At 44.1% G+C, this 15329-nt stretch overlaps 1 protein-coding gene across 2 annotated transcripts in view; it reads left to right on the top strand.

Annotated features, from left to right (window-relative positions):
* Positions 1–3686: 3686 nt before the first annotated feature.
* TM6SF1 (transmembrane 6 superfamily member 1) overlaps positions 3687–15329 on the top strand; it is a 56384-nt gene continuing 44741 nt past the window's right edge. Inside the window, exon 1 of one of the 2 annotated variants that reach the window (XM_063448986.1) lies at positions 3687–4029. In XM_063448986.1, coding sequence (XP_063305056.1) covers positions 3938–4029 — 92 coding nt within the window. In that variant the 5' untranslated portion in view covers positions 3687–3937. The remainder of the gene's footprint in view (positions 4030–15329) is intronic. The other variant, XM_063448987.1, reaches the window with a different exon arrangement.

Genomic DNA, 15329 nt, shown 5'->3' with positions numbered 1-15329 from the left:
AAACTCACCATTCTTATTACCTCCTAACTCACAATTCTTATTACCTCCTAACACACCATTCTTATTACCTCACCATTCTTATTACCTCCAAACTCACCATTCTTATTACCTCACCATTCTTTTTACTTCCTAACACACCATTCTTATTACCTCACCATTCTTATTACCTCCAAACTCACCATTCTTATTACCTCCAAACTCACCATTCTTATTACCTCCAAACTCACCATTCTTATTACCTCCAAACTCACCATTCTTATTACCTCCTAACACACCATTCTTATTACCTCACCATTCTTATTACCTCCAACTCACCATTCTTATTACCTCACCATTCTTTTTACTTCCTAACACACCATTCTTATTACCTCACCATTCTTATTACCTCCAAACTCACCATTCTTATTACCTCCAAACTCACCATTCTTATTACCTCCAAACTCACCATTCTTATTACCTCCAAACTCACCATTCTTATTACCTCCTAACTCACCATTCTTATTACCTCCTAACACACCATTCTTATTACCTCACCATTCTTTTTACTTCCTAACACACCATTCGTATTACCTCACCATTCTTATTACCTCCAAACTCACCATTCTTATTACCTCCAAACTCACCATTCTTATTACCTCCTAACTCACCATTCTTATTACCTCCTAAAACACCATTCTTATTACCTCACCATTCTTTTTACTTCCTAACACACCATTCTTATTACCTCACCATTCTTATTACCTCCAAACTCACAATTCTTATTACCTCACCATTCTTATTACCTCCAAACTCACCATTCTTATTACCTCCTAACACACCATTCTTATTACCTCACCATTCTTTTTACTTCCTAACACACCATTCTTATTACCTCCAAACTCACCATTCTTATTACCTCACCATTCTTTTTACTTCCTAACACACCATTCTTATTACCTCACCATTCTTATTACCTCCAAACTCACCATTCTTATTACCTCCTAACTCACAATTCTTATTACCTCACCATTCTTATTACTTGCTAACTCACAATTCTTATTACCTCACCATTCTTTTTACTTCCCAACACACCATTCTTATTACCTAACGATTCTTATTACCTACTAACTCACCATTCTTATTACCTCACCATTCTTTTTACTTCTTAACACACCATTCTTATTACCTCACCATTCTTTTTACTTCTTAACACACCATACTTATTACCCTCCACCACACAAACCAAGGGCCATTTGCCGGGTAAGATAGTGCCCAGGACCTCCTAGGACCAAAACAAGTTGAGATGAAGTTGTTATGGTGACTAAAGTGTTTTCTTTTAAAGTCAAGCTGTGATAGCACAACTCAGTAAGTTAATGCATGGTAACCCCAAAACCCACACCATTCAGACTTTGCCATGACTGACTTACATTGTAATGTAAATAAACACCAGAATTAGCTTCATATCCTTAATAGCACAATGGCAGTGAAAACAACCTACAGTGATACAAGAAAAATATTTAATAATGTGAAAATAGAATTTAGAAATCTTGAGAACACCTTGGATTCCGGGGCTGGATTTACCAGCAGCATATCTCCCAAGTGAGCCTATTTAAGCGGGAAGGCCTTTATTTTGGGCCAATATCCCATTGACCCTCTTTTCTATCCCTCCATATTGTTGGTGTGTATAACGGAGCGCCACAGAAATAATACTTACATTAATGTGTATTTAAACTACAATAAATGTGTTTATGTACAAAAGATACATTGTTTTTGCTACTTTTTTTTTTTTATTCTTTATTTTTAGTGTGCAAGTGTTAACATACATGCTTGGTACGCCATGACAGCTGTATCAAGCCGAATAAAAACAGGCAAAATATATCAGTAGCATGGCATATGTAAAAACTGCACATTTTTTATATTGGAATTACAGATTAGGAATGGTAGTGTGTTAATAGATGTCAGTAGGCAAGTAGAACATGTCGGTGTAGTAAGCAGGTTAAACTGACTGATGGGGTTAGCATTAATAATCTGTTAACAGACAGGAATGTACACACCTACATATTCACAAGCACTAAAGTAGGTATAGGAGGATAAATTTGTGTGAAAGATGTAGATTGTGCAACAGATAGAGTATATAGTGCGTTAATCTGTGAACTGTGCGAGTTACTGCCTAAATGGAATGTACGTTAAGAGAGTTAGCGCAATGCTATGCTTGTCTATCTAGGGTGAGCATGCTAAACATAACATATAAATAAATTAAAACAGGCTTTAACGAAATGTTGAGAGTCAATGGTTGCTGGGAGCCAGGGTGATACTTCACCACGAAATAAGGTGGCGTGCAGCTTCTTTGCAGAGTTCGCGGCTTGTGTCACTCACCCCTCTGGCTGGCTTTCACCCGATACCTTTGCTGACCATCTGAGTCAGATATGGAGACAATTTCCAGATAGTTCAAGCTAGGTCACTCCATCAGCCCCAGGCAGTCTCAAGCGCATCTGTGCGGATCCCACCTCTCCGGTTTCCCACGCCACCGTGAGCATAGTCTTGTTGAGATGCTTTTGCTGCCGGAGTTCGTGGTTGCTCCTGCCGAAGGATGTGGGTCATGCACCAGGGTTGTCCCACTTTTGGCTCTCGGCCCTGGAAGGCAGTAGCGAGCATTGAGCCACGTGGGACCAGGTGTGGCCTGCAGACGAGCCTTCTTTTTTTCCCAGCTTCTTTGGTCTGGGAGCTGACTGAGTGCTTCGTGGCCTGCCAGCCTCATGGCACAGACAGGTGGTAGGCGAGGTCCGCCACTTGTTGGTCTTCTGCCGCTTTCTCTTAGGCTGTGCTCCTCTTTGCCACATCTTCCGCCAAAAGTCGCTGAAGATTAAGTCTAGCTGCTGTTCAAAATTTTCCAGCAGGCCTTGTGTCATCGTGGTCAGCGCCACAGTCGCCATCTTGGCTCCGGCTCTGGCTCTGGTGCAGTGCAATGTATCAGGATCAGGTGAGTTCCCTGGTTCCACTCGCTGTCTTAAAGTAGAGCTTGTATGTTGAGTGATTGTGCCAGGATATCCCTCACCGACGCTTCAGTGTTTTCTTGCAGGACTGCTCACAGGGAGATCGGCCGCCTCTCCCACGCTTGCATCCACTGGTAGGCCGCAATTCGTTATCAGTTTCAGAATACTTTTCCGAGCACGGAATTCCACCCGGTTGAGTCTCGGGGTATCACCGATGCTCTGCTGTACCGATTTAGTAATTTCCGTTTGATTTGTCAGCAAAATGTCGCTTTTTAGCAGGTTTCTGCTTGGAGCTCACGCTTAGTGCAACCAGTCTGATCGGCGGCGAGGCCACACCCCCTTTTTGGTACATTTTCGTTACATAATTATTAGTAAGTTACCTAAAATTTCTCAGAAGAGCCCCACCCATGGCCACACTCACCTGTGGTGAGATTATAGTGTTCCTCATTGTCCATTTGAAATATTAGGAGGTATGCAGTACAATGAGTAAGCATTTGCCTACTTAATAATTACTTAATAATAATAATAACAACTGCATAATAATAATGTTACTTTTTAAGTCTTTCTATGAATTGTCTATCATCCTCTAGCCTGTGAAATCCAGTGAGGTCAGAGGATACAGGACATTGTGTTTTGGGACTGGGCTGAGCCAGATCCTGAAAAGTTGGGAATTCAGAGCAGATCCGTTTTGGAAACAAATGTCAGCTGTGTCACAGCATGAACAAGGGGAGGTTCGGGTGTCTAGCATTGTAACCTTGTAGGCTGCCTATTAGCTAGCATTGCCTCAAAGCATTCAGAGTTGAACAGAGCCTCCACAGGAGACACCTTCCTTGCCATTCACAAGGCATAGCATGCTTTGTAATTCTACACTCAGCTGCTGATTGAGACCCTGCAAGTCCTAATCTGCCCCTTCATACAATCACAGGACAGAGACATGAGGGGCTATTGCTAAAGAATACAGAACAATGAGTGCACCAGCAGCCACTAGAGTATTTATCCTGTCTCTTACCTCTATCCCTGTCACTTACATCTTCAATGCTATATCTGCTAGCAATAGGTAAGTGGGGCAGACAGTGCAGAAGCTGATTATTGTAGCAGAGGGGAACTAAAATAGAATAGAAGTATTTTAAGAATGGAACCTTTGTATATTGCTAGAGTCTAATGTTTCCCATTAGAACCTTTGAGTTTTAAAGACTTGAACAACCAAGTAGTTTAGAGTTAACACAAATTATGAAATAAACACAGCTAAACTGTAAATAGTGAAATTATGATGTTTTAAGTTTTATTTTATTTTTATTTTACTTTGGTGTATTATATTTATACTTTAAGCTCATTAGAATTGAATTGAACATTGAATTGTGAAATATAGGTACAAATAAGTGAATTAGCTTCTTATTTCCAACTTGTGTATGTGTGATAACATTTCACTGTTTAGTAAATTGCTCCCTTAATATTTTTATTATTAGTATTTATATAGAGCATTTACATACTCCACAGTGCTTGACAATGATAGAATGTGAATATTTGACAAGTAATTTGACAAGAGACAAAGAAGGCCCTGCTGAAATGAGCTTACAATCTATTTTAACCTTGAAATAAAATTGCATTTTTTTTTTAAATTCTTTATTTTAGTTGTGCATACAATGATAACAGTCGCTTGTGAGGTACCCCAAAGGCAGTCCTCTAGCGCGTGGTAAACAGGTTAAACATAGGGGTAGACAGTGGATCTAGCACATTTTTAGGTAAATAAGGTTATGAACAGTATATATTTACATTGCTTAGGCATTTCAGTACATGACACGAAATAACATTGCTTGTATCTTTCTGGATAGTGGTTTTTTACGCTATGTCATAAGCTAGTCAAACATAAAATAATTGAAACAGTGTTAGTAAATCGATTGTCTGTTGTGATACAGGCTAGTGAGTTAACTGCACTACACTGGGTGAATGTGCAATAGGATTAAAGTGGGTAACCAAGAAATATAGGCTAGTTCCTCATGTCTATGCTATAGAACTTATGTGGGTAACTCAGAGAGGCTGGCTAGACATGAAGGGTAAGACACGATGATAAATGTTGCTTGTCATATTTATGTTTCTAAAGTATGGAGCCATCTCTACTTGGCTCACTATGTTGATGTTATATATGTGTAACTAAGAGTCACGCTGGCATTAGCTATTAAGGTAAAGAGTCACTGATAACGTTCTGTCTCAATAGCAGTAACTAAAGAAAAATGTTGTGGTCGCTTGATGCAAGTAGTTCGCATAGCGATGGCTGTAAGTGTGCCCTCCGGATGCAGGTGAGACATGTCCACTTGAGGGGCACTGAGGTAGGCCCTTTAGCCGATGCCCATTGCCTGAACGTGTTTCCTGCCGTCGGTGTTTGACTCTTCGAAGACGCCCCCGGGATGACATTCAATGGAGTGTTTAGCCGTGTGTCTCCCTGGATTGCGGTTGTAGCTTGTAGGGACAGGGTCAGGCTCCGCCGAGCGCCAGTTTTTGGGTCAGGTGAGTAGCTGGCGTGGAAGGCTGGTTTAGTGGTCTTTGTCTCCTTGATGTGGGGGCAAGTGTGGTCACCCATGTACCATGGTGTTGCTTCCCGCCCGTGAGAGCGGCGGTGCTTGCGTAGCCTGGCAGCCTTCCCGGATGCCTGTGGTGGGTGCCTGTAATGGCGCTGGCGGGTCACTGGGCGCATCCATGTAACCACTAGCTTTGCTGCCCGGTGGTAAGACATTCCGCGTTCACGCAGCATATTCCAGAGGCTTTTGCAAAGCCGGTCAAATTCCCCCAGGGGGTGCGTGGATGGTTGGGCGTATGTGCTCCCCTTTTGGGGTTCTCGCTGGGCGGCCATCTTAGTAGCGTCCCAGTGGCCTGGTGGTTTCTGGAGCTGGTCCGGCCATGAGGGACGGTCCCCGCTTTGGTTTTGCCGCTGTGTCTCTAGCTTAGAATACCGGGATATCCCTCGCACAATTGCAACTGTTAGGACAAACGGAACTGACAATACCATTGTAGTGATTCTTCACCAAAAAAATAAAAAACCCTTGACAAATGGCGATACGAGCCAACCCAGAGGATAAGAGATGTAATGTTTAGACGTATTATATATGTAACTATGTATATCGTTTTTGCGATCTTATGGGCTTTTGCACAAGCCATATTACCACTGTCACAATGCCATTTTTGTCAAGATGAAAAATAAATAAATAAATTAAAAAAAAAAGAATACTGGGATATCCCTCACCAGTGGGGGGGGGGGGGGGGGTGTACCTCGGAGACCTCCGAGTGAGTAACTGCATGCGGCGTGGATGTCAGGTGCCTCCCTCGCTTCGTCTGAGTAGGCCTCGGGTTTATCCCCGGTTAGATGCCACCGATTTCGGTCGGGATAATTGTCGCTTGGCTTCTGTATTTAAGTGCTCACTTCTCTAGGTCGTCTGTTCATTGATTTGGTGGGTTTTTGCCCAATTTTGGGCCGATTAAGAGCGTTTTGGCACGGAGCTTGTCTCATGTGCGACCTCTCAGCATGGCAGCTTGACTCCGCCCCCCTAAAATTGCATTTTCATCTATATTGGGGTTATGTTTCTGTTAGGACTCACATGAATTTGTAACAGAGCAATCTCACATTAGAAATACAAAAGTATTTGTAAAATTGTAACATCAGGATGTCTGCCTTTTTAGAGTTATGGGCCCATAAATATTGAAGGCAAACTCCTTTTCAGCCACGCACCATGCTGGTTATCACCACATCTGTCGCTCCTCAACTGGCCGAGGTCATCATCATTGATTGTCAATTGAGAAGCGTTGAGGGGCCTAGTACACGTGTGCGGCACATGCTGCTCTGCAGCAATCAGCATCTACTTATTGTAAAGCATTATACCAATGCTTCTTTATAGGGACTGTTCATGCTGAGAGTCAAAGGTTGCAGGACCACAGTAGGAAGCACCTCTAGCGGCTATTTGAGTGACAGTCATCAGAGATGTTCTTAGGGTTCCTCTGTTGTGTACATTCATGCATTTGATTAACCTGGAATCTAGAGAGGCAAAAGATTTCATCAAGGCTTTGAAATTAGACAGAATTTTGGATTAAGTTATAGGAAAGGAGATAATGACCCTGGACACTTATGCCTCAATTTAATATTGTTGGATAAGCTTTTCAAATATTTTAATAATTTTAAATACATTTCTAATATTATGAAAAATATTTTTTTTTTATATATTTGTATTTTGTTTGATATTAAATAATTTGAAAAACGTATTTAAACATATTAAGTCAAAGCCTAGTAGTTTGATATTTACAGAGCTGTTCACTAAAGTGTAAATTGTCATGAATTTAAAATGAATTCAAAGTAAATATCAAATTTAGGCCAAAAACGCTGGATTTGAAAAATTATCCAGCCATGTTTTTACTTTTTCCACTAAAACTTAAAATTCATTTTAAATTCACACTATAGTGAATAAACATGTAAAACAGTTTTATTTTTATTTATTTTTTCTGCAGGTCAATAAGGGAAGTCTTTACATGGATACATACAATTATTATTATAATTGTGCCAGTGATGTTTGCTAGGTTCAGGAACACTGTAACTTTTATCAATTATATATCAAGAGTAAAAAGGGAACTGTTACTTTGGTGAGAGGAACATTTTACTAGGCAAATAAACTTAACTCTTAGTTGTCCATTGGTTTATTTTTCACCGAAAATCCTTTGTTTGTTGCATTTGAATTTGCAAATGAAAGGGTTTGGTGGTAGAGTCCAGAATACCGTACAAGTGTAAGGAGCATGATTCTGGGAACATGCCCAGTGTCCAAATGTGCTTTCAGGGAAATGTGGGTAAATTATATTGGAATATGGGTTGGGTGAAGTAAGGGGGGTACACAAGGTGTAGTGCACCTAGGTACCTTACATTTAAAGGCAAATTTACTTTACTATGCACCCTTTTACTTCGCTCCCTGTTACATACAGTCACCCAGTCACATACTTTGTCACATACCCTTATGCAGTCACAAACAGACACCCACCTAGTAACATTCAACACACCCCTTCATTTATTTGTATTTATCCACTAACAGAGGCAAATCCCCCTCCCCACCACAAACCATTTATTACATACATTATTAACAAACTCATGTAGACACATGCCCTCGTACACACATTATATACAGGTACACATACATAAATTATATATGCAGTCACATACACCCCTATGCAAGAAATCTGCGCCTTTATGCTGGTTGAAGTTGTTAAATTGTGAAGTGTGCTCCACAATCTGCAGTATTACAGTTAATCGTCATTACTAGTGTCCAGATTTCCATAGCAACCTATGCAGCACGAGCTTCCTTTAGACGGCATGCAAGGCTGCCGGACCCAAAGAGGCTGGGTAAATCTGATGATCTTCCCTGGAGCTGGATTCTCAGGAGGCCCGTTGGGACTTCATCATGTATCTGCTAGTTATATGCGAACATTCGCCATAGGCTTGATTACATTAGGTGGTGAGGGGCAGTCCACAATTTACTCATTGCACGCTTGGAGATCATAGATCACTTCCTCCCAGCACTTGGGAAGGGGAATCTGCAGTGGAGCAGAGAAGGTCGCAGCAGCCTCCATAGCCAACACGGTCCCCACTGACAGTTGACCTGTACCTGGCAAACTTGGCCCCCACTGGGCCCACACAGCCATCCCAACACATAGCTGTAGAAGAAGGCTCCCCCACATGCAAAAAATACAAATAGCCCACACTCAACCACACATACACAGCAGTAACAAACACAACACTACTAACCACCCACATAAACAAACACAAATCCACCTCCCAGATGCTATACACCATGCAGCCCTCACACATACAACCAACACCATACACACAATACATCATGCATACATTTGGCTCTCACAAACAATCCAATGAGCAACCATCATACGCAGCCCACATTTACACACAAAACATGATACCCTGTCTACATACACATGTAACACAGAAAATATCACAAACTGCTTTTGCACATACAGAACAGGCAACATACACATTCATTTTTAAAAATAGGACTGGCACGCTTGTCCCATGAACCTCATTCTCTCTCAAAGAACACTATAAGTAAACCTATACAAATGACTTTGAACTTGTGGAGTGATGAGTTTGTATGACGGGAGGGAACATAGCTTATCCTTGTGATGTCACTAAGTGAGGCTGTTGCAAATTTTGTAAGTCACGGCATCTGTAAATAACAGAATTAAGGGACGTCAGGTATGTGGATCGTCCCTTTAACTCTCTTTTAACTCACCAGAGAGCTGTTATTCTAGAATAATATGTTGTTTAACCCCTTAAGGACCCATGACATGTGTGACATGCCATGATTCCCTTTTATTCCAGAAGTTTGGTCCTTAAGGGGTTAAGAGGAGGCAACGTCAAATTAATTTTAAGTAAAAAAAAAAAAGATTTTTTACAGCTTCTGTTGCAGTATTCTACCAACTCCTGGCATTATTCTCTATTCTGTGTTAAACAAATTTCGAGCAGTTTTACACTAAATAAGGGTTCCTGACCACTGACACCCAGCCCTAATTGGCATTATGGCTAAAACGGAGACTACACACTTCCTTCTAACTATACCAATTCATACCAGGTATGGGCACTATGACCGACTGAGTCTGTCAACTCACTGTTTTCTGCCTATTACAGCTGCCCATTGCTGCTCAGGCTGATGGCTTCTCATTAACCCAAGCAGCACAGCGGAGGGGGGGCTGCTGGGGACTTTTGTTTAGTAAAAACATTAAAATGGTTTAACACTGAATGGAAGGATGGCATCTGTGGATTCCAGACACTATAACCACTTCAATAAGATGAAGCAGTTACTGTGCATACAGTGTCCTTTTAATACTGGCTAATTACACAGGAGTAGGTTTTAGCTTTGTGATAAACTACTACAAGTGTTGTTAATAATCATACAATTTTATACGTTTTGGGATTTTACTAAAACTGATGCATTAAATTTGCACTACTTTCCAAATATGATTTTTAACATACGCTGATTGACCTCAACAATAAAACCACCTGCCAGGGTGCAGCTTGACCTAGGGCGAGGATAGACGCATGTTGTTTGTGCTCTGTACATTATTGATCTATACTTACCAGTCAATTGACACAGTTACTATTAACGCTGATTTACCAATCAGATGGGTGGAAGCAAAAAATCCAGGCATTCGTCCCCTTTGGCGTCTATCTTCTGCAACAGATCGGACAAGGCCTTCCCGTGTTTTGGTAATTTACGTAACTCCGACTCAGAGTCGGACGCCAGCAATTCCTCTCGTCTCTTCTGACAGCTTCATTAGAGCCGCAGAACTACAAGCTGTGTCGACTGCCTGGCATCACAATTGGCATGACACCCTGTGTTGCTGCACAGCTCGCACACCACAAAGGCCACTCCTGATTGTTACAATATAATGAATGTTATTCACTACACCTGTCAGTGCTTTTTTTTTTTTTAATTTCTTTATTTTGGTTCGACACAGAGCATGATTTGGCAATGTACAGTGGTCCTCGCAGGGGCCAATGACAGATATATTATACATTTCATTTTACAGAAGACAACAAGTTTCACATAATGTAAGGTGGTTCTTTTGTGCCACTCTGTGTCGTTTTCAATTTTATATAGCAGTTCATGCTCATGGGTAAACTGGTTACAGATTTTGACTGAAACTGGACATAACATCAATATACACAGTGCAATTTCCTTCGTTTGGTTTGAGAATCTGTCAGACATGTCGTTGGCTTACTTGGTTGTCGGGTCAATGTCGAAGACAGCGCAGGTTGCCGTGGCCACCTAGAGTACAAGCTCTTCTAATACATCTGAGATGGTGTCTCGTTTGTTATGGGGGTCGTCTGTCTGTCTGTCCCTGTTATCGACAGCTATCCTTGTCTGTTATTACTCCCACCATTTGGTAACTTGCTCCAGGGAATTCGGTGGCCTGAACAGTGTGGTCGTCTGCCCTTTGTGATTATTTTCTCAGGGGTTAAAGCAGGGTTACCTGTCAGCGGCGGTCGCCCGGTGCCTGAGCGCTACCCACTTCATGGTTCCCTTATTATGTCCGCCCTTTTTCCTTCGTCTACCAAGTTGGCCTATGATGGCTTGTCTGGGGTTCTGTATAGGTCCGTGATGCCCTGGTCAGCGTTCTTTGTCGCATACTGCATATGTGGTATTATAGGGGGTGGATAGGGGGATGGGTCGGGGGTGGATAGGGGGATGGGTCGGGGCTGGGGGGCGGAAAGAAGGGGAAGGGGGGGTTTTGCTTGTCCGCGGGGCGCCCGACGGGCCGGGTCCCTGCATGGACCGTCCTTATATTGTGGCCATATAGCTCATTCGTTCACGTAAATCTCCCACGGTTGCCATACTTTTTGGAATTTTTTTTCAGTGTGTCTGATTTGTGCTGTCAATTTGTCCACCAGATACGTATCTTTAATTTTTACTATCACGTCATTGACGGAGGGGAGGTTGGGTTTCAGCCATGCCTGCGCTAAAGCCCTTCTAGCTGCCAGCGTGAGTTTGTTTAGAAGTTGTTGCTCTCTCTTGGGAGGCCGTCTACGGGTCGGGACAGTAGGATCGCCCATGGATCTAAATCCACTGGTCGTGTTAGTACGTCTGTCAGTAGGGACTGTACCTGTTTCCAGTATTTGCTAGTTTCAGGGCATTCCCACCACATGTGGATAAAGGTGCCCTTGCTACCGCATCCTCTCCAGCATGTGTCCGTCGTGGTTTTCCCCATTTTATACAGCTGTGCCGGTGTGGTGTACCACCTCAGGAGCATTTTATATGATTGCTCCTGGTGTATCACACAAATCTACGTCTTAGCTGTCGCTTCCCAAATGTCTACCCAGTCCTCTCCTTCCAGCGCTTCGCCCAGGTCCGTCTCCCATTGGTGTATATATCTTGGCTCTTCGGCACCCTTTTCAGGGGCGCTGAGCTGCGCGTATATGACTGTGATCAAGCACTTCTGAATTGTCTCCGCGTCACATAGCAATTCATAGAACGTCATCTTAGTCTGTGCTGCTTTCTTTATTTCAGGGTTTTTGGCAAAGTCACGTAACTGTACATATCGGAATACGTCTTTAGTGGTTAGGGGTGCCATTGTTTTTAGGGTGTCAAAGGTTTTGAAAGTGTCACCGTCATACATGTGTCTATATCGTTGCATCCCCGTTGTTTCTATCCCTCTGAAGTCTCGTGCGCTCAGCCCGGGCTCAAATGCTCTGTTCCGCAGATACGGAGTCAGTGGTGAGGGCGTGTGTTTCAATGCGTATTTGGTGGCCGTTAGATCCCATATCCGTATAGAGTTGAGGATCGCCGGACATGTGGTACGTAGGGTCGGCCTATCTTGTTTAGGCACCCAGATCCAGAACTGGGGCAGATCTGTGCTCATTAGTTTTGTTTCTAAATCTACCCACCTATGTGTACCCTCCGGTGCGTGCCAAGCTACAATTTGGGCTAACTGAGCTGCTAAATAGTATTGATACAAGTTTGGGAGTCCTAGCCCACCCCTAGTTTTTGGTCGGTATAGTACCCGTCTGGCTATCCTGTGCCTCTTTTGTGCCCATATGAAATTGTCAATGTGCTTTTGAAGTGTCGCTAGGTCTTGCTTGGTGACTTTTACCGGCAAGGCCTGGAACAAAAACAGTAGGCGTGGGAGCAGGGTCATTTTGACTGCGTGCAGTCTGCCAATCCATGAAATCGGCTTTTCATGTCCAGGTCACGGCTTATTGCCTGAATAGCGGGTGAGTAATTGGCGCTATACATTTTCCCCGGGTCTGCAGTGAGGTTGATGCCTAGATATTTGACGTCGGTTCTTGTGATTTTAAGGGAGTGGGTGGTTTTAATGTTGGCTATTTCTTCCTCTTCCATATTTAGGGGCATGGCTACTGATTTATCTAAGTTGATTTTATAGCCCGAGACCTTTCCGTATTCCTCAAGGAGGGCCACCAGTCAGGGTAGGAATGCCCTTGGGTTAGTAATCGTTATCATAACGTCATCCACATACGCGGAGACTCTATAGTCTTTCCCTCCCGCCTGGACCCCCGATATGTCTTCGTCCTCTCGTATCCTCTGCAGGAGCGGCTCCAGCGAGAGGACAAAGAGTAGGGGGGAGAGGGGGCACCCCTGTCTGGTGCCGTTCGCTGGCGTGAAAGGGGTCGGGTGTGTACCCGGTATGGAGGTCTGTGCCCTCGGTCCTGTATATAGAGCCCGTACGCCATTGACGAATGCCTCTGGCATATGTAGGTGGTCAAGCAGTGAGAAGAGGTAGCGCCACTGGACCCTGTCGAACGCCTTCTCCGCATCCAGAGAGAGGATCAGAGAAGGCGTCCGTGTCCTAGTTGCCCACCATATGATATCGGCACCCCGTCTGGTGTTTTCATACAGTTGACGCTGAGGCACAAAACCTACTTGGTCTGGGTGGACCAAAGTGCCCAGGAGGGGGTTAAGCCGTGTCGCCAGAATCTTTGCGAAGACTTTTACATCAAAGTTTATGAGGGAAATGGGCCTGTAGTTCGCCGCCTCTGTCGGGTCTCTGCCTGGTTTGGGTATAAGTGTGATGTCCGCTGTCAGCATATCTGGGTTAGGGTGTCCGCCGTCCATCCATTCAGCATAGACCCTAACTAACCGCGGGACCAGGTGTTCCCTAAAGATCTCATAATTTGTGCCGTCAAAGCCATCCGGGCCCGGGGATTTGTTCCCTTTCAGTGACGTGATTGCCTTATCTACCTCTTCCTCCCCAATAGGCGCTTCTATGGATTGCAGGGCTTCCCGGCCCAGCATTGGCATATTTGACTTTGCTACGTACGCTGCCACTGCCTGTGTGTAGTCTCGGTTGTTGCCATCTAGCTCTGGCGAGTGGTTGTAAATGTGTGCAAGGAACTCCGTGAAGATCTGGTTGATCTCCATAGGGTTTTGGGTTATTTGTCCCTGTTTGTTCCGGATTGCCGATATATTGTGAATTTGTGGTTTGGGATTGAGTGCCCTGGCTAATAGGGTGTCCATCTTATTGGAGCGTTTGTAGTAGAGGCGTTTTTTGCGGATTAGGTTGCGCCCCAGGTCCTCTACTGCCATGGCTCTTATTCTTATGTCTGAGGTCTCTGAGGTCTTGGAGTCCTTGTGTCATGGGTGTTTGTTTATGTCTAGCTTCGGCTCTCCTCAGCGCCTTTTGGAGCTCGAAGAGAGTCTCGGCTTTTTGTTTTTTTCGGCGGGTTGCGATTTTAATAAGGGTGCCCCTAAGTACCGCCTTATGAGCGGCCCATATTGTGGACTGCGGTATATCTGGGTCGTCAGTAAAATAGTTGGTTATTTCTCCCTGAATAAGCTTTGCGACCCCTGCGTCTTTAATAAGTGTGTTGTTCAGTCTCCATTTCCATGGAGGTTTGGGTCCTGGAAGTCTCAGTGTTAGTTTAATATCTGCATGGTCGGACCATGTGATTACGTTAATTCGTGCAGACTGGATCCACGGGATCCCTGTCTGGTTAACCAGGAACATGTCAATACGGGAATACGTGGAGTGTGCCACTGAGAAGAACGTGTAGTCCTTCGTTCCCGGGTTGCGCAACCTCCATGGGTCTAATAGTTTAGTTTTTTGTATGAATTGGGTTAGTAATTTATCTTGACCCCCGTTCTTTGTGGCCTCTGTCCTCTCGCCTGGCTACTGTGGTCCATAGCTGGGCATGGGGTAGCATTAAAGTCCCCCCCAAGTATCGTGACTCCGTGCGGTAGTGTGTGGAGTAAGTCATGTAGACCGTCCCAGAAGCCCTGATCTGGCTGGTTGGGTGCATATATATTAATCAGGTGGTACATGGTGGCATGTATTGTCCCTGTGAGGATAACATATCTGCCCATGGTGTCAGTGTGGGCCGTCTGGGTCACGAAAGGGCATTTTTTGTGCAATAGGATTTCTACCCCGTTTTTCTTTACTAGTGCCCTGGAGGAGTATGCCTTGGTGTACAAGTGATCCGTGAGCTGAATCCGAGCTGAGCGCAGGAGGTGTGTTTCCTGTACAAAGGCTATGTCAGTTTTTTGTCTCTTTAATTCTCTCATTAGTAATCGTCGTTTAGTCGGTGTGTTAAGGCCATTGATGTTCAGGGAAGAGATTTTTAACGTTGCCATGTCTATCTTGAGTTCCTGTCTGTCCCCTAGTCGTAAGGGCTTGAGCCGGCCCGCCGTGTGCCCTGCCGGTGACGGTAGCTTGGGGGTCTTGTGGACGCCCCTGAACTATGTGCCGGATCTGATTAGCGGGGGGGGGAGGGTTGCGGGTAGGTTACCGGAAGTGGCGATGGGGGGGGGGGTTGTCGAGGAGTGGGGGGGATATTTGGGGGTGATCCCCGGTCAGGGACAATAG

This window comes from Pelobates fuscus, chromosome 3 (assembly GCF_036172605.1).
Source record: "Pelobates fuscus isolate aPelFus1 chromosome 3, aPelFus1.pri, whole genome shotgun sequence".
Taxonomy (NCBI): Eukaryota; Metazoa; Chordata; class Amphibia; order Anura; family Pelobatidae; genus Pelobates; species Pelobates fuscus.
The sequence above is the reverse complement of the archived record's forward strand: the minus strand, read 5'-3'. Positions and strand labels throughout refer to the sequence as shown.